General features: G+C 41.7%; 1 protein-coding gene across 2 annotated transcripts in view; it reads right to left on the bottom strand.

Moving 5' to 3' along the window:
- Positions 1-3145: 3145 nt before the first annotated feature.
- TOGARAM2 (TOG array regulator of axonemal microtubules 2) overlaps positions 3146-18775 on the bottom strand; it is a 69703-nt gene continuing 54073 nt past the window's right edge. For both annotated transcript variants that reach the window (XM_053382973.1, XM_053382974.1), the window contains exons 14-20: positions 18336-18494; positions 17499-17616; positions 16038-16141; positions 14894-15092; positions 13158-13374; positions 6003-6089; positions 3146-3759 (exon numbers count right to left, since the gene is read on the bottom strand). In XM_053382973.1, the coding sequence (XP_053238948.1) occupies positions 3503-3759; positions 6003-6089; positions 13158-13374; positions 14894-15092; positions 16038-16141; positions 17499-17616; positions 18336-18494 (1141 nt within the window). In that variant the 3' untranslated portion in view covers positions 3146-3502. The remainder of the gene's footprint in view (positions 3760-6002; positions 6090-13157; positions 13375-14893; positions 15093-16037; positions 16142-17498; positions 17617-18335; positions 18495-18775) is intronic.

Genomic DNA, 18775 nt, shown 5'->3' with positions numbered 1-18775 from the left:
TACCAGACGTCAGGACTTCCGGGTTAGCGCCATCGCCTAATGGCGGATTCCCTCCGAGCTCCAGAGGGAATCGGCTTAGTAGGGGTCGGGTCCTGCCGCGGCGGCGACGTGGGGACCCTCAGAAACCACAGGCGCTGAAGCCTGTGGACCTGGTGACTCGGCGGGCACATTTGCGCCCCCCCGACCCGCGAAGGAGCCTTTTTAAAGGCTCCGGAACGGGGGACGGAGAGCAGTGCGGTGCTGTGAGTCGACTGCTTCCCCTACTGAGTGAAGCCGCATGCCATGGACGGAGAGCGCTGACATCTTTCTCTGAACATTTGGACTAAAAGTAACAACCCGTGAGTAATACGGAAATTGGACTTAAAAAGGGAAATTTTTTTGGGAATTAGGCACGACCGGGTAAGGTGCAAAGAGGAAGTCCGCCTACCCGCCTTGTAAACATCTTAAAGCAAGGATTTTATAACCAAGGTTGAGAGAACACCTTTCTCTTTTGTGGATAAAAGCAATTAACTCCACGTTTTGGCAATATAAGTGATTGTGCTGGAGGATAAGAGCTAATATTGAGAGCGGAATTGTCACCCCTCCCCCAGGACCCGGGAGCGATCGGTGAGAGAGCCTGCTGAAGAGACATAGAAGACTTTGACAGCTGTCAAACTAGCTGTCAAAGTTGGGGGAAAAGGAGAACTTTGTTTCTGTTGTCTTTGCTGGTTATATTTGTTACAATTTGGTAACAAATTGTTAAAAACAAAGAAGAAAAGGCTAACTTGACTTTTGGGTTGGAACTGGAAGATACTAAGAAACCAGAATCCCTCTAGAGGGGGTTCAGGACATTGCAAAAATGGCTGTAAGTGGAAAAATACTGGCTGAACTGGAGAGGACTTTTTTTCTCTTGGGAAAGTTACAAGAACAAAGTGATGTTTTGGCTACAAATGTTACAATATTGAATGGAACAGTAAATAAAGTTACTGAGCCTGGGAGGGACTTGACTCAAGTCTTTGCAGCTGAACAAAAAAGTTGTGTAGTTGAACCAAAAATCTCTGCAGCTGAACAAGAAAAGAAATCTGAGAAATTTGAGAATGTGATGAAAGAGAAACATGACGATTTGAAGGAAAAGGAAGGAGGAGCTATAATGCCACAGATGATTAAGGAGAGCCAGAGGCCGGTTAAGATGGATACAAAGGAAAATAAGATCAGGATGATGAAAATCTGGTTTGAATTGAAGAATGGAGAATGGAGAGATCGCCTTATGTGGAGATCTGAAGACCTATGGAATACAAACCTGGCTAAAGTGGAAACTGGAGCTTTTGGGACATTTGGACTTAAGAGAAGCAAGAAACAAGATTTTGGCTCCACTTTTAAATATGGAGGCCTGGCCGGAAGAAACATGGACCTTATTGGGACAGAGCTTCTTCGAGATTTGGTGTTCAATATAAAGGACTATCAAAAAAACTGGCAGAGAGGAATTGAGAGAGAATTGAGAGCCTCGGACGTGAGGTCGCCAGGCTGACAGCAGATAGACTGATGGACATTTGTTGGGGTTCGAAACCAGGAAAGGGGGGGTGGGGCTTTGGGAATCCAAAGGGTGTACAATTATACTCTGTTTCATCTAATTTTGTTTTGCCACTAATATAAAAATGGGGAATTCGTGGAAGGGAATTGGGGTCGACCTTAGAAAAAGATTTTTAAGAATAAGTACTGATGTATAAAGATTGAGGTTTATAAGTTAAAATTGGTTAACTAAAATGAATTAAAGAAAATAAGGTAAAGTTTGGGGACGAGAACTTGCTGAGCTAAAAATTGGAACTGGAATACAAGAAGGGGAGGTGTGGGGAAGTCAAGGAAATTGGTTATTGATAGTAAGGAATGTAAATTTTATGTGTTTTTAATTGTTTTTTTGTTTTTTCTTTATTTTTTGAAAATTTCAATAAATATTTATTTAAAAAAAAAAGGATACCAGGCGTCAGGAAGCCGAAGCACAGCTAGGTGGGTAGCATGTTGCCATGGCGAAGAGCCAAGGGGAAATGCTGGTCTTATATACCCCTCCCGGCCCTTGCCACAGGTGCTACAAGTCTTCTGTCAAGCCTCACCTGTGCGGCTGCACCTTGCCCTTCCAGGCCAAACTCAGGAAGGCCCCAATCCTGCGAGGCTCTACCAGTCACAGGGCCCGGCTCCTGCATGCACTCCTGAAAGCGCATGACTGAAATGTTCTCCATAACAAAAGCAAAAACATGCACATGGAGAACTGGCTAGGCACTTCTCCTTACTGCTTCATTTTAATGTATTTCTAATCTTTGTTGGAAGCTGCCCAGAATGGCTGGGAAAACCCAGTCAGATGGGTGGGGTACTATCTATCTATCTATCTATCTATCTATCTATCTATCTATCTATCATCTATCTATCTATCTATCTATCTATCTATCTCTATCTATCTATCTATCTACCTATCTATCTATCTATCATCTATCTATCTATCTATCTATCTATCTATCTATCTATCTATATCTATCTATCTATCTATCTATCTATCTATCTATCATCTATCATCTATCTATCTATCTATCTATCTATCTATCTATCATCTATCTATCTATCTCTATTTATTTATTTATTTATTTATTTATTTATTTATTTATTTATTTATTGCTATATATTTTTCTTTGAAGACACATCTAGTCAAATGAGGCCTCTCCTGCCGTCTGCAAAGTATGGGTTTACCACCACAGAGGGAATTAGGCCTCAGGCATAACACACAAATTATGAGAGCTCATGGGGTGTGAATCCTGTAGATGGCAGATTTCAAGACCGGGCACTACTCTACCTATAGGGACATATAATATTATATATTAAATCACTTGCTTTATGTGATAAGTCAGGCCCACTGCATTTGAAAGCCCTCCTACTATAGTTTGACATGAGTGCTGGGAGCTGTAGCTCTGTGAGGGGTAAATCACAGTTCCCAGTGTTCTTTGAGGGTAACCATGTGCTGTAAATGTGGGGTGGATGTGCACCTGGTGCAATAGGAACACAAACAGGAAACACCCAGGCCATCAATCGCAGATCACTATGTAATCCAAAAGACAAAAACATGCCCAATTGCATTGGCAAACCCCCTATGGTATAACATGTTGCCCACTGAAGTTCATCTCTGTCACCCTTGCCCTCTCCTTTGACACATATTTATTACATAAATAAAGTGCTTTGCTTTATACAGATAAAAATTACAACTGTACACAGATTTTCTAAAATAATAACTTGTAAGTCTCTACGAGACAAAAGTTGTGGAAATTAAGATTTAGAAAAATACGGGATTTAATTCTACTGCAAAATATATTATATACACTTTCCATAGTGGAATATTACTATAAACTCTTCATAGTTAGTTATTATATTCAAAAATAACATAAATAATGGCAAGCACTGTATCATTGTCCGCAACTTCTTTTTCTGATCTCTCTTGAAGCGGCAAACAGTAGATTGTCCCAGAGATGGTACTGTGTCTCCTTCATGGGAGTTTCGTATCTAGGAGGTCCTGGAGGATTCTGATCACGTTTTGTGGTTGGCTGGAGGCACACTCCTCAAGCTTGGGTCCCATTTGCTTGTGCAGGCTCTTAGCAAGTTTGGAGACCACTGCTCTGACGTTTCCACTCTTTCCAGGTAGCACGCCATTGCCAATCATGTTGCTCAGGAAATACCAGAGAATGGGAAGGATGTGACGCTCCACAGCCTGGGGTTTCCGTGGATAAGCAAAAGCCACAAGAACTGCAATGCAGAAGAAAGATAACGAGTTGCTCACTTCTTTGAACATAGTCACACAATCAGGATGCAGAAGTTTGTTAAGAAGAAGAATCAGTGCCTCTACATGCAAAGGAATCCACCACACATGTCCAGCGTTGGTTCTGGGTTTTGGAGGGCCCTTGGGCAAGATACCCTCCATGAGCCACCTCTTTCAGTGGGGGTCCAGGGGGCTTTTGTTAGTGGGACCCCTTTCTGTGATGTGGACTCTTGGCCAATGCTCAATCATGCTGACGTTTGACGCTGGCTCTGCACATACCCACTGAAAACTGTCCTAAATATACACAGAGCCTCAGTACCAGTGTTGTTTTAGTTATCCAAGAAGCATAGCCGTCTTGTGCAAGGAGTTAGGGCAGGGGTGAACCTTTTGTCAGAACTATTTTTGGCCATTTGAGGGGGGCGGGTAAATAAAAGATGTCCCACCAGAGGGCAGGGGTAGGAAAACTTAGAATAATTTTTCAGAAGTGAAGGTCAGGGGGTTACACCTTCTGATAGCACCAGGCTCTCTACATGCAGGTTTCTAGCCCAGCAACACTTCCTGGGACACTCAGGAGACCCCAGAATATTGCATAGGCCCATGGGCATTCCTTACTGACCTGTTTGCATGGAGAATTGTGCTACTCTTATGATGCTTTTTCCACCTCTCACAATTAATAAGGTAAGCATAAACACATACATCCTACACCCCAATGCCTGATAACTCTTCAATTTTTCCACTACCGTTCATTTTTACTGTATAAAAAATGCATTTGGCTATAGTCTCTGGAAGCAGAGTACAGAAAATGATAGATAGAATAGATGACTTTTCTCATTAGGTAAATGTTACTAAATGGAAGAGCTCCTGGTCTTAAGTGACCATCATTCTTAGAAACCAGAGACTTCGATGCTACATTTCCTCAGGAAATATATAGCTCTAGAACGCTGTTGGGTTTTAGTGACCTATGCCATGATAGATGGCTTGGTTATTTATTTCGTGTATTGAGCTGTCTAAAATGGCCATATCAAATTCCCAGACTGCAACTCTTAACGGGTACATGATGGGTCAAACTCCTGTGACACCAATGACCTTTGGGTGATATCTGATGAGGAAGCGACAAGCGCTCTATGAGTCCTGCCATGTGGTCAGGGGCTCACAAAGAATGATTTAACAAGTTTTGGAGTCAAAGGTTGATTGCAAAAATCAAAATGTCTGATGGAAAATTTACTGAAACCTTTGATATTAGGAGAGCTGCTTTCATGTCTGGGGGCTTGAGTCTGTTCTGTGGGGTCACAATACAAAAAGTCTGATCTCAGGTCTAGTATCAGAAGTTCATTGGGAATGTGGTCACAATTTCTGCTTCTGTGGCAAGTGGCTTTGTAGTTTACATTTAAAAGGCACGGGTGTGCTTTCTGAAATGGTTATTCTGTCATGTGTGTGCATAAAAGTGACCCAGTTTGAATGTAAGAAACTAATAAACAATGGTTTGTTTGATTGAGGATGAATGTACCCACTGAGCCTCTTGGGCTTGTAGATCAGAAGGTCAGTGTTTCGAATCCGTGCAACGGAGTGAACTCCCTTTGCTCTCTCCCAGCTCCTGCCAACCTAGCAGTTCGAAAGCATGCCAGTACAAGTAGATAAATAGGTATCACTGTGGCAGGAAGGTAAAAGGCATTTCTGTATGCTATGGCACTCGTCACGCTGTCCTGTTGTGCCAGAAGCAGTTTAGTCATGCTGGCCACATGACCCAGAAAGCTGTCTGTGGACAAACACCGGCTCCCTCGACCTGAAGCAAGATGAGTGCTGCACCCCATAGTCACCTTTGATTGGACTTAACTGTCCAGGTGTCCTTTACCTTTGCCTTTTACCTCCCTCATGACCCACAATAGAAAACTTCCAGTTTCTTAAACCAGTTTCTCATTACAATTGAACTAGGAAACTGTGATTTAATGTGGCTTTGCAAACAAATTCTTATTTGATATCCTTGTTGGTAGTTTATGATTAAACCAGTTTTCTGCTTCATATGTAACAGTAAACTGTATAGTGATTTATATATATATATACACTCTAAAGACAAGACAAGAAGCAGCCCTCACTTCCACTTCAAAAAGGTGTAAACGACAGTAAAAGAAATTGTGCTGTGAAGAAAGAAGCCCTTTGCCTCCTGCTGTTATACAAGCTATTGCTTTGTTCATTGCCATGGGTACCGCAGTTTAGTGAAGTCATTTGTTACCTGACAGGTGGTCTGTGATCCCCTGCAGAGCTCGACCACTGGTGAAGCGCACCCTGCTGGCAAATGTTTGAAGCAGAAGAAGATTATCTGAAAGGGACAGAAACACATTGTTTGGACATTGTTATAAACCAAGAAAATAAACAACAACAACTTTAATATTTCTCCCCCGCCCCCATCTGACTGGGTTGCCCCAGCTACTCCATGTGGCTTCAAACAAATATAAAAGATTCATCAAACATCAAACAATGAAATATTCCCTATACAGGGCTGCCTTCAGAAAGAGACAGAAAGTTATCTGTATCTAGAGAAAAGCGGATCTCTCAAATTCTCATTTTTTCAATCTCAAATCTGGTTCTCCACCTTTCCCCCATTTTTTTTTTAACTCCTCATGAAAATTCACTAGCAGTTTAGTGTGGATTTTTCCTAACACATTTTTGTATGCAGCTTTCCCTAAGATATGCTATTTTCACTTATATGCATTTTTATGTACACTTTACCCTAGTATATGCATAACTGTACACATGACTTGCTTGTAGAATTGCACTGCAAAATCCCGAGATGAGCAGATGTCTCAAAATAGATGTGTTTCAGTTTGTTTTATTGCTTCAGGAATTGTGAATTGGGTAGATTCGCCTTTAAGTGTGAATTGAATCAAATTTCTATCCCATCCCTAGGTGCAGGTAAAGGTAAGCATTGCTTCCCTACAGCACATCCCTTTTCTTTGCCTCTACGGAAAATAGATCTGGTTAAACACCTTTCAATCACATGTTGGTGCTCTTTTCAGAACGACAAAGGGAAAAGGGGGAGTACACATGTATTGTGCTTGGTTTAAAATGAATTTCAAAGGCAGTTTTAAAGGTGAAGTAAAGTCTTTATGGATACTGTACTAGAAAGTGAATGATCATCAATAATGAATACTTTGCACATCTCTTCTATTTCTTATATTAGCATTTCAAAGCACCTTTTCATCCCGCTGAAGCCAGCAACTATTCTTTTCATTCATCACTGAAATAACCATGTTGTCTGGCTCCGCACACACATCATCACCATCAGAAAACAGAGAGTGTCAAACAAAAAATTGATTTTCTGTTTTCTGTTTTCTTAGCTTTGCTTTTTTCCAGTTGATTCTTGACTGCTATGAATTGTGAAGGGGCAAATGTTTAAGGGACCTGGGAGGTAAACTCTTTTTGAAAAAAGCAAACCAAAAACTTTCCACATTCTTTTTGTATTTACTTAAAACTCCATCATACTCCATCACTGAGGTAAAAGTGGATTGCAAATTAAAATGGACAAGTGGACAACTATATATTCAAGAATTGCATAATAATAATAATAATAATAATAATAATAATAATAATAATAATAATATCATCAACACCAAGCAAAAGGAAACACATTATAAAATGTGCTAAAAGCATCACCCTGGCTGTTAAAAGCTAGTCCAAATAGAAATACTTTACACTGCTTCCAAAAGATAACTGTAAAAGTGACTGCCTGGGGGAAGGGAGATTCATAATCTAGAGGCAGCACAATAAATGCATGTCACTATGTATGTCCTTGTTCACTGATTTTGACAGACACATGCAGCAATTAAGATGGCATTCTAGAGAGGATGAGCCAGAACTCAATGGCATTGCACATGATTTGCATGTTTAAGGTTCCAGCTTTAAAATCTGGTGATTCTGATTAAGAGGCAGGTAAATACATTCTGTCTGTTACCTTCACAGCCGATGACGACAGTCAGAAATGAATAAGCCGTACCGCTCTAAGTGGACCTCCGTATGAGACAGTATGAGACATCCTTCTATCTTATGTCAGCTGAGTTTCCAGGAACTGCAACTTTTCTGAAACAGCTGTCTTAAGAACAGCCTACCGGATCACGCAAGTGACTTGTCTAGACCAGCATCCTGTTCTCACATTGTTCTCACATTGGCCAACCATATGCCTATGGGAAGCCCACAAGAAGGACCTGAGTGCAACCACACCCTCCCCTCTTGACTGTTTACAGCAACTGGTATTCAGAAGCTTGCTACCTCCAGTTGTGGAGGCAGAACACATCCATCAAGGTTAGTAGCCACTCCCATAGCCTTATTCCTCCATGAATCTGCCTGTTCCTCTTCTAAAGCCATCCAACTTGGTGGCCATCACTGCCTCATGTGGGAGCGAATTTCACAGTTTAACTATTCACTGTTTGGAAAAGTACTTCCTTTTCTCTGTCCTAAATCTTCCAGCGTTCAGCTTCATTGGCTATCAATATGCTCTGGTGTGTTATGAGGCAGGGAGAAGAACTTTATCCATTTTCTCCATCTAGGCATAATTTTATAAATTTATGTCACCTCTTACTTTATGTTCTCTAAACAAAAAGGCCCCCAACTCTGCAACCTTTCTACATAGGGAAGTTGATCTACCCTTGATTATTCCGGTTGTCCTTTTCTGAACTTTTCCAATTTCACAATACAGTAGTACCTCGGGTTACATACGCTTCAGGTTACATACGCTTCAGGTTACAGACTCCACTAACCCAGAAATATTACCTCAGGTTAAGAACTTTGCTTCAGGATGAGAACAGAAATCATGCTCTGGCAGCGTGGCAGCAGCAGGAGGCCCCATTAGCTAAAGTGGTGCTTCAGGTTAAGAACAGTTTCAGGTTAAGAACAGACCTCCGGAACGAATTAAGTACTTAACCCGAGGTACCACTGTATCTTTTTTTAAAGTGAGGTGACCAGAATGGTATACAGAATTCCAAATGTGGTTGTACCACAGTTTTGTTTGTTGTGATACTAGCAGTGCTTTTTTTCACTTCCTTTCCTAATCATCCCAAACATGGAATTTGCCTTTTTCACAACTGCTGCACACTGGTTCAACCATCAATATCAAGCTATCTGCTACAGTTCCATGGTGAAATAATAATAATAATAATAATAATAATAATAATAATAATTATTATTATTATTATTATTATTATTTTGCCCTGACATGCATCATTTTACACTTATTTACGCTGAATTGCATTTGCCATTTTATTGCCCTTTCACTTAGTTTGGAGAGGTCCTTTTGTCACTCTTCACAATCTTTTTTTGGCTTTGGGTTTCCAGAACATTTTGGTATCATCAGCAAACATGGCCACCTTCACTGCTCACCACTAGCTCTAGATGTATGATGAACAAATTAAAAAGCACACGTCCCAAAACCAATCCTTGGGAACTCCGTTTTCTAAGTTGCACAGGGAGCCTCCTCAAGTTAAGGAAGGCTCCTCACTACACAAGTCATGATGAACACAGGAAGGGCAGGAGGAACAGTGTGGCTTTGGGGTGCATGGCCCCCATAGCCACTGTCACCATTTTAACCTTCTCCCCATGAGTAATGTGTGAAGACAACACATGTTGCACTTAAATCCTTTTAATTTCTGTGGAAATTAAGAACATAACGTAAGAATGTAAGAGGAGCCCATAGGTCTATCTAGTCCAGCATCCTGTTTTAACACTGACCAACCTGATGGCCATGGGATGGCCACAAGCAGATCCTGAGTGCAACAGCACCCTCTCCACTTGTACTGGTATTCAAAAGCATATTGCCTCTGACTGTTGGTTGAAACTGTCTTTGTCTGGACTGGACGCAAAGAATTCAAGAATCTAGATGACTGCCCATATGCTCCACCGTCTCCAAGAAATCAGAACATGGAGCAAATTCATTTCTGACCTCAAACACAGTGGTCATTCTCCTTCACACACGCACAATCTGTCCTTAGAAAATCTGTCCTATAAGAAAATTAGCAAACCGACTAGGAAACATGTATGCTAGCTCCAACTTCAGTCCTGACTCTTGATCACCCTATAGTATGTCTTGCCTACCCACCCAACACTGCATTTCCACTGCCAACATAAATCCACGTGGCCTGGGATTTATAGCAGTCCTTGGTTGTGTAGTTATTGGCAACAGCAATTTCAGCCTACGGAGAACAACGTTTGGAACAAGCCGTCATTTAGACCTGGATTTATGCTTGTTTGTTCTTCAGAAATGAACTCAGCAAACCATAAATTTCCTTTGCAAAAGAAGAGTGCAGCCTGGGAATATTTATGGACTACAGACAGGAGAAGGAGCTAGCTGAGACTCATAACTTAAGGCTTCCCATGGAACCTGCGCAGAAGAAGCTTATTTGTGGGACTATCCCCCACTTCAAGAGCAAAATAACTCACTAGGATGTCCATATAGCTACAAGAACAAAATATTTTGGGGGATGGAGACACATGACTTTTTACCAGGAGAAGTCCATTTGTACAATTACCAAAGGGTAAGTGGAAGAATGTGGGAAACTGATAGAAACTAGCTTTATCATGTGACCAGGTGCTATCATCACCCTAGTGCACTATATTTTTCACCAGATGCTGGGGCTTAGTAAACAAATCATCATGTGACCTACCTATGAACAATTGATATCCCTATTCATTCATTCATTCATTTCATGCTCATACTTGAAGTGACAAGTGGTCACTTCACGGCCTAGGACCCTCATACCTACGGGACCGCCTCTCCTGGTATGCCCCACGGAGGACCTTAAGGTCCATAAATAGCAACACCCTAGAGGTCCCGGGCCCTAAGGAAGTTAGATTAGCCTCAACCAGAGCCAGGGCTTTTTCAACACCGGCTCCAGCCTGGTGGAATGCTCTGCCTCATGAGACCAGGGCCCTGCAGGATCTGATTTCTTTCCATAGGGCCTGTAAGACAGAGTTGTTCCGCCTGGCCTTTGGCTTGGAGTCAATTTGATTCCCTCCCCCTCTTTCTTTTTTCCTTTCTCCTCCTGTGATGAGGCTGCATTTTAATGTTGTATTTTAATCTTGTTTTTAAGTTGTATTCATTCAACTTGTTTTATTATTGGTTGTTAGCTGCCCTGAGCCTGGCCTTGGCTGGGGAGGGGTATAAATAAAATTTCTTCTTCTTCTTCTTCTTCTTCTTCTTCTTCTTCTTATTATTATTATTATTATTATTATTATTATTATTATTATCTATTTATGCCTCTGACTCTAAGTGTTCTCAGCTGTACATTTGTTAGAAATCGGATTTGGTACCAAGTTGAGCAAGATGAGCACCACAACCCCAGAGTCATCCGCGACTGGACCTAATGGTCAGGGGTCCCTTTACCTTTATAACATAAAACTGCTTCATGACAATATTCATAGAAGTCAACTATTTCCATGGATTTCAACATTCTCCACATCCAACATGCTTTGTAAAGGACTTCCAGGATATGGCAATTTACAATCTGAGCACATGCAGAGCATTCACAAGACTGGTTCAACATGCTGAAAGTCACCAGCAATCCCAATCCATGTTTAGCAGGCTAACATGAAGAACTGCTGTGATGGAAAATGCTACTGAGACCCAAGCTACGTGTCTCAAGTGTTTTCCATTGGTTTGTTCTAACGTTCTAAACCCATCCCACGCTCCCAGCCCATAGTTCTACTTGATTCTACCTTTCAAACATGCTCATTGGTCCAGGTCAAAGTCTCCTAACTATGTAAGCCTATACATGTTTGCTCAGAAGTAAGTTACATAGTGTTCAATACTTTGCTTCTGTCCTGGATTTAGTCCTGCCTTCTAATAAGCATGTTCAGGACTCTTTTTGGGCTGTATCTCTCCACATGCTGCAGAATGAGATGGGATTGTGGTGGCAGAATGTTCAGGTTCAAACCACAGGTCTGAAACATCACATTTCTTAATATTCTTCAACATATTTCCTGCAAGTAGAAAACCAGCATGGCAGGGAGATGGCAGGACCAGAACCTCTCCCCTTGATGTCCTAAATTTCTACATGCATGGAATTTTTTATGCGGGGAACAATGAAAAATGTGGGTCCACACCTGAAATCTGAAATTATAGCATTTACCCTTGCATCTTAGACACAGTTGTAATGCATATGTTGGTCCAGCCTTAAACATAAAGCTAATTTTATAACACCCAAATTCTATTTGTAATCAATATTTTCTGAACACCCTAGTACCAAGAGCAATACACAAATGTATCTGCTCCTACTGAGTACAGTGGTACCTCGGGTTACATAAGCTTCAGGTTACATACGCTTCAAGTTACAGACTCCGCTAACCCAGAAATAGTGCTTCAGGTTAAGAACTTTGCTTCAGGATGAGAACAGAAATCGTGCTCCGGCGGTGCGGCAGCAGCAGGAGGCCCCATTAGCTAAAGTGGTGCTTCAGGTTAAGAACAGTTTCAGGTTAAGTACGAACCTCCGGAACGAATTAAGTACTTAACCTGAGGTACCACTGTACAGATCACCCAGGACAAGTCACTTTAACCACACTGTACAAGCTTTTAATGAGGCGTTATTCCCTGACAGCAGCACAACATTTTCCCCTAGTGACCCTCACTGAAAGGTCATCTCTCATTTCAGCTCCAAGTCTGCCTTCATTCCACATGCATAACATTTCTTTTCTTGTAAGAATTTAGCACAGGGGAAAGGTGGCAGATTTACAGCTCCAAAAACAGGTTTACTCTGTGTAGAGAAAAGTAGAACCAAAGTAGCAGTTTTAAAAAAACAACCAGCATATCTCTCCATAAGCTGTAAACCAAAAAAAGGGCTAAAATATTAAACTTAAGCTGTCATAAATTATGTTGGTTTTCTTTCATTAGAGTTGCTCTGTGAGTTTGTTACTGTATTTTTACTCTTCAGAAGGGGAATGCTTGTGGGAGTAGGATTTTCTGCATCAGATGCCAAAGGAACATGGCTGGCCATGGGTACAATGTATCCTGAGAGGGGGCAGCACACAGAATTCCATTTCTTCCTCAGGCAGCAAAATGTATTGAGCCAACCCTGGGTAAGGCAGATGAAGAAAAGTAAAACCCTCAAAAAACCAAATTAGGCTGTAGCCATGAGGTCAGCTTATAGACTCAGATATCAAGCTACACAACTTGGATTCTGAGATAAACAAGCAATGGCTGCTCCTCGTCTCAGATACTTTTTAAAGTGCTTAAAAACTATTTTAAAATGTTTCATTTTAGCCTTAGAAGTGTCTACCCTACAAGCAGCTTCATAAAAGAGCCTTCTATTGAGGCATATAGGGTCCAGCCTTTATCTCTGGTGGGAAGCAATATAAAGGTGTGATAGAAAGGTAAACATAAACAAACAAACAAACAAACAAATACCTAGATGAATAATCATTTTGTCCAGCACTTTCACTGCAGCGTTGTAGATCCCAGAATTCTTTGAGTTTAGGTTGTCAGTGACTACAGTCACCACAGAGACCAGGACTGGATTTAAACCATCTTTGAGGAGTGGGATCATGGAAGCAACTGACTCTAATGCATACTGGTTCACTTTCTTGTTTGAGTCCTGAAGTCTCGGAGTAAAAGCATCAAAGATCTATTAACACAAAAAAGAACAAGTAAATCCTACTGTAAATAGCATACTGCTCTGTTAGCACAGAAAAGTGGGGAAACAGAGTCAGTTACAAGTCTACATATAGAAACAAAACATTTTAATATAGTGTCTTTACAGCCAACAGAACCTCTTTTTGTATGTGCTACCATTTCTCAACTTATAGTGGAGAGATAGCTCCCAACAAACCAAACTAAAAAACTGGGGATAATTTTGGTTTGACATAGGGTGATATCCTTGTCTAATTTTTTGCATCATGTTGAGGAATTTTTACAAAAGTTAGCTCTATGATGATGAAGGAATAATCAAGCCAGGATCAGCAACATGTAGTTAAGGGAGGGCACTGATTGATTGATTGATTGATTGATTGATTGATTGATTCTTTGGGTCATTAATAGGATGTGGTACTCTATAGTTGTCTCTCTGACCTCTTGAAAGTAACCAGTTTTGTTTTGTTTTTAACTCCTGTATACAACCTGTAAACAAACCAAGATCTCTTCTTTCCACAGTTTACAGAGAGATGGAGACCAAGGAGCAGCAACTGCTACGAAGGTTCTTCAGAAACAGCAGCACATTGAACATTGCCCTTACATAGGGGCAAAATATATGTTATATGAGCTATGTAGTTGTGCATTTAAGCACTACCAATCCACACTGGGATCTTAGCATGGGGCTGTAACTCAAAATGGAATATTAGCATGGCAAAACCTATCTGGTTTTTTGCAACTTTCTGACTAGTTGCAGGACCTTAGCCAGACCTAGCAGAGTAAACGCAGAATCCACGGAAGCAATTGGCGACTTGGCTGCAAACAGGATAGACGAAGCAGGAACCAGGAACTTGTAGTTAGGTGTTTATTATATACAGTGGACTATTTACAGGAACAGAGCATGGATCTTTAGCTAGTTCTCTCTCATACACGACTCACAACTCCTACACTGACACACAGAACTCTGAACCTCTGAACACTGAACTCCAGAACTAACACATTCCAGTTAGTAGGCCATTAATTATCATTCCCTTGAGAGAGCTTGACCAATCAGGGAGCTGTCTCCATGTCTCTGTTATCACCAGGCAGACTTACTCCTTCACATGGCCTTCTGGCTGTCTGCCAAACCTTAATTGCCTCTGTGTGGGTAGCTGCACATACACAGTTTCCCAACAGGGGGAGGCTCAGAAACTTTACTCCCCACTGTAGCCATAATCCAAATTGTGCAATTTGAATTGGGAGAGGGGATCTTTCCCTTTGGATCTCTTTTATTGTACTTGCAGGTACAGAGCCCCCAAATCTGGATCACAACCACAGTAGGGCCAAGGATTAAACCTCCTTCCCCCATTACACTACCAATCTGTGCTTAAAGGCACAGCCATGTATCTCACATAATACATAGTTCACCCATCAGTTAAACTGAGTAGGGAATCAGGATTAAGATGGCCCAACCTAATCTCAACAAATGGGTCACCTGTATTAGGCTACTGGCACCCAAATGTATGGCATCCAAGTACCTGTATGATATTTGAGGACACAAGCTGGGGGTTGTTCTTGCAGTGCTCCATTAGCAATGCCACTCCCTCCATTCGCATCTGGAATTCCTTTGCCACCAGCATCTTGTTCAGCTCCTTGAGCTGCTCCATCATTTCGATGCTGCGAAGGGACGAGCGGCGAGCCACTACCTGCGGGATGCTTAGGACATCTGGGACAGAGCTAGCATTGAGAACCAAAGGTTTATTCATTGTGTTATGCATTCATAGTACTTAAATGACAGCACTCGGTTACATTGCCCAGTTACATTGTTCTCATGACCAGGAGTGGGGGAAATGTCTGTTTCTGTTTCTCATTTTTTTCAATAATAGCTTCTGTTCTTCCACGTTTCCACATCAGTTTGTGGTTGTTTAAAAAAAATCCTCATGAAAATTCATACATGTCTTAGTATGAATTTATCCTAATACACACACTTTTATATGCAGTTTTGCCTTCTATATATTTGTACATAATTTTCATAATTTAATGGCTTTTGTATGTTATTTTCTTGAATATATGCATGTTATGCACATTTTAGTATCTGCATTTTTGGTACACATTACTCAATTGGAGAACTGTCCTGCAAAACATTAATAACTGCATATGCTGAAAGTCAGCTGTGTTTCAGTTCTTCAATTGTTTTGGGAAGGGCCAATTGGGCAGGTTCACCTTTGAATGCAAACTGAAATGATTTTTTTCCTCCATCCCTAACTCAGCACCAATACAATTTTTGAAATTCAAAATGTATAATGCACTGAAGCAAAATGTTTTAATTTACTGAACCCACATAATTCACTTTGGCTGTAAAGTTATCGGATATGCCAAACTGGAAGATGACTGGCAAAAAAATGGAGGTGGGGAAAGTGAAAGAAGGCTGAGGTGGAGGAAATCAGGAAGGTCCTGTCTATGGTTTAGAGAGCAAGGAGCTAGGATTCATGGGGGTGGGCGGCACATGCTTCTGGTAATTTCATTCAATAACACAATCAAGGGCCTTTTCAGCAGACATTTTTATTGAATGGAGGAAACCACAATGGATCCCACGAAAACATATCATGCTAAAAGATAGCAAAAAGAAAAACAGCTCTGAGCATGCAGAGTAGTTTAGTAGAGTCAAGGGGTGCTCCATACCTTTCCTCTGAAGGCAGGCTGTCCAGTGAGGTTGTCAGACTGCTGCTCTTCGACCCTCTGTGGCTTTTGGCAGAAGGAGCTTGAGAAGATTGGTCTTCTAATCCCTGCATAGAGAAATGCATAGGCCAGGAGTGGTTAAGCTTTCTTGAGTCAAAGGCCACACTGGCCTTTGGTCAACCCTCCAAGCACTACATGCCAGCGGTCAGTGTGGCCCCAGTGGTTGTTTCTGGCCCCGCTCTCTTATTCAAACACACAGGCACACACACACCCTCAGAGAGCCAGTGTGGTGTAGTGGTTAAGAGCGGTAGTCTTGTAATCTGGGGAACCGAGTTCGCGTCTCTGCTCCTCCACATGCAGCTGCTGGGTGACCTTGGGCCAGTCACACTTCTCTGAAGTCTCTCAGCCCCACTCACCTCAAAGAGTGTTTGTTGTGGGGGAGGAAGGGAAAGGAGAATGTTAGCCACTTTGAGACTCCTTCAGGTAATGATAAAGCAGGATATCAAAGCCAAACTCCTCTTCTTCTTCTCCATAGAAAGGAGCAGGATTGGGAGGGTTATAGCCCCCTCTGCACTCGATCAAAGTGATGACTTGGGAGGGAGCAATCCACCCCACACTGTGCCTGCTTTAAATATGCTTTCGTTTCACTATGGCTGCCATCAAAATCAGGGGCGCTTGGGAAGTTGTGTGACCCCTGATATAGGCATTTTAACAAAGAGTGAAATTACACATAGACAAGTTGCAGTATTTTCAAACTTTTCCTGTAACATTTGAAGAGGAGATGTATGGGCACAAGCATATGCTTAAGATCAGAAGAAAATCTTTTCTGGATCATGCCAATGGCCTATCTATTCCAGCATCGTGTTTTCCCACAGCGGTCAATCGGATGCCTGTGGGAAGCCTGCAAGCAGGATGTGAGTGCACAAGGGTGGCCTGAGACATTTCAGCACTGGAGACAAAACACCCCCTGCCACCCCCACAGTGGAGGGGGGCATGAGGTTCAGAGAAGGCCTCGTCAAGCCTTGCAAGCCCACCAGATTACAGTGGGGAGGGGAGCTTCAGAAAGCACTTCTCTTGAAGGAGAATCAGTTTCCAAAGCTTCCTTCCTGCCCAGTAGCAAATCTGGATGGTGGAATGCCTCCCCTCTTGCCAACTTGGTGAGAGGAGAGGCATTCTGCGGAGCTTTGCTGCTGGTCCTAACAATTCTGAGAGATTTTATATGTCTTGCTCTGAACATGATTGAGCTTGGATCCAGCCCTTAATTTTTATTTACCAAAGAATGAAATACATTTGATCTTCTGATTCCACTTTCAGTGCAAATATTTCTTATGAAAAGATTTTATTAAAGCTTTTTCATAATACAGTAAGATAAAAAATAATAATCTAAATAAAAACAAAAACAGAGAGAAAGAGGAAATAAAACACCAAATCTTTCCAACACATTCTGTGCCCCTCTATACTCACTTTCTGCTTAATTGCAGCCATGACATCACGCAAGTCATGTGATGGTAGACACTGCTTCAAATACCCATCAAATTTTGAATGGGACATAAGGATGTTCAGCATCTTCCGGCCATAAAATCTAGCACAGGGAGGGAAAAATTAATTAAGAACATTTGATGGCAAAATTTTGACTCTGTTTCAGAAAGTGCCATTTGTCTGGTTTGGTTCAGGGTGGTCCAACCTCTCAGGCCAAGTGGGCAGCGATAGTACTTTGATACAGAACCCGTGAGCCACACACTGAATTTTTCCATATTGTAAATCAAAGCGTTCACAATATAGTTAATATTATTTAACACATACGATTAATATAATTAAATACACAATTAATGAGTAAAATATAAATGTCTTCAGAAGACAAATCACAAAATAATTCGGAAAAATAGAACCACCACAGATTCTGAAGGAAGTATACCATAATTCAAGACATCAAGAATGCTTTTCATTGCCAGCACTCATTCATAATAAAAATGAATGTATATACCAATGTGCTCTAGCGATGAGAGTATTGGACTAGATCAGACCTGGGAGATCAGGGTTCAGATTCTTTTTGCAAACCTCTTTGGAGTAGCTGTTGTTGTTGGTTTTGTTTTTGTTTTTACAATGGAGTGGCATATGAATTTCATGAAACGAATGAATAAATGAATAAATAAACCACTCCCGCCATACCTGGCCATAGGCCTTGCTAGCTGGGGCTGAATGGAATGGGAGGCCAAAACATTTGGAGGGCAATAGGTTGGTCCATCTCATCTTGCAATGAAATGCACTCAAAGACTCTCAGCTGTTTGCCTGACAGTTTACCTGGTGTCTTGATTGCAGTCTTGAGCAAGCTTAACCAGCGTCTGCACCAGAAGCTCTGTACTCTCCCGGTTGCCCGAGAGCAGTTTTTCTGCCCCAATCTGCTCCACGATGGTCAGCAAATGTTCAGCCGCACATTTCCGGATGAGGGGGTTACGGTGGCTGCAAACACAGTGGTCCTAAGAATGAGACCTCTACTTTTCTTATACTGCAAAGCTACCCCAGCTTGCCTCAACCAAAATATCCCAACCCAGCTAGTTCTGACCCTAACTGGCAAACTGGCTTGCAGGGGTGTGAAACCTGATTGTGAAATTTGTCTTAACTTCATGTGGGCGGAAAAGGAGGGCAGAAGCAGGAAAATGGAAAGGAGGCAGCTGAAACAGACGGAGTGCTTGAAGGAGGGGGAGCAGCCCTCTGTAAGCCATCAGTTCAGATCTCTGGCA

This window comes from Podarcis raffonei, chromosome 3, assembly GCF_027172205.1.
Source record: "Podarcis raffonei isolate rPodRaf1 chromosome 3, rPodRaf1.pri, whole genome shotgun sequence".
NCBI classification, from domain to species: Eukaryota; Metazoa; Chordata; class Lepidosauria; order Squamata; family Lacertidae; genus Podarcis; species Podarcis raffonei.
This window is presented reverse-complemented; position numbering and strand designations above follow the sequence as displayed.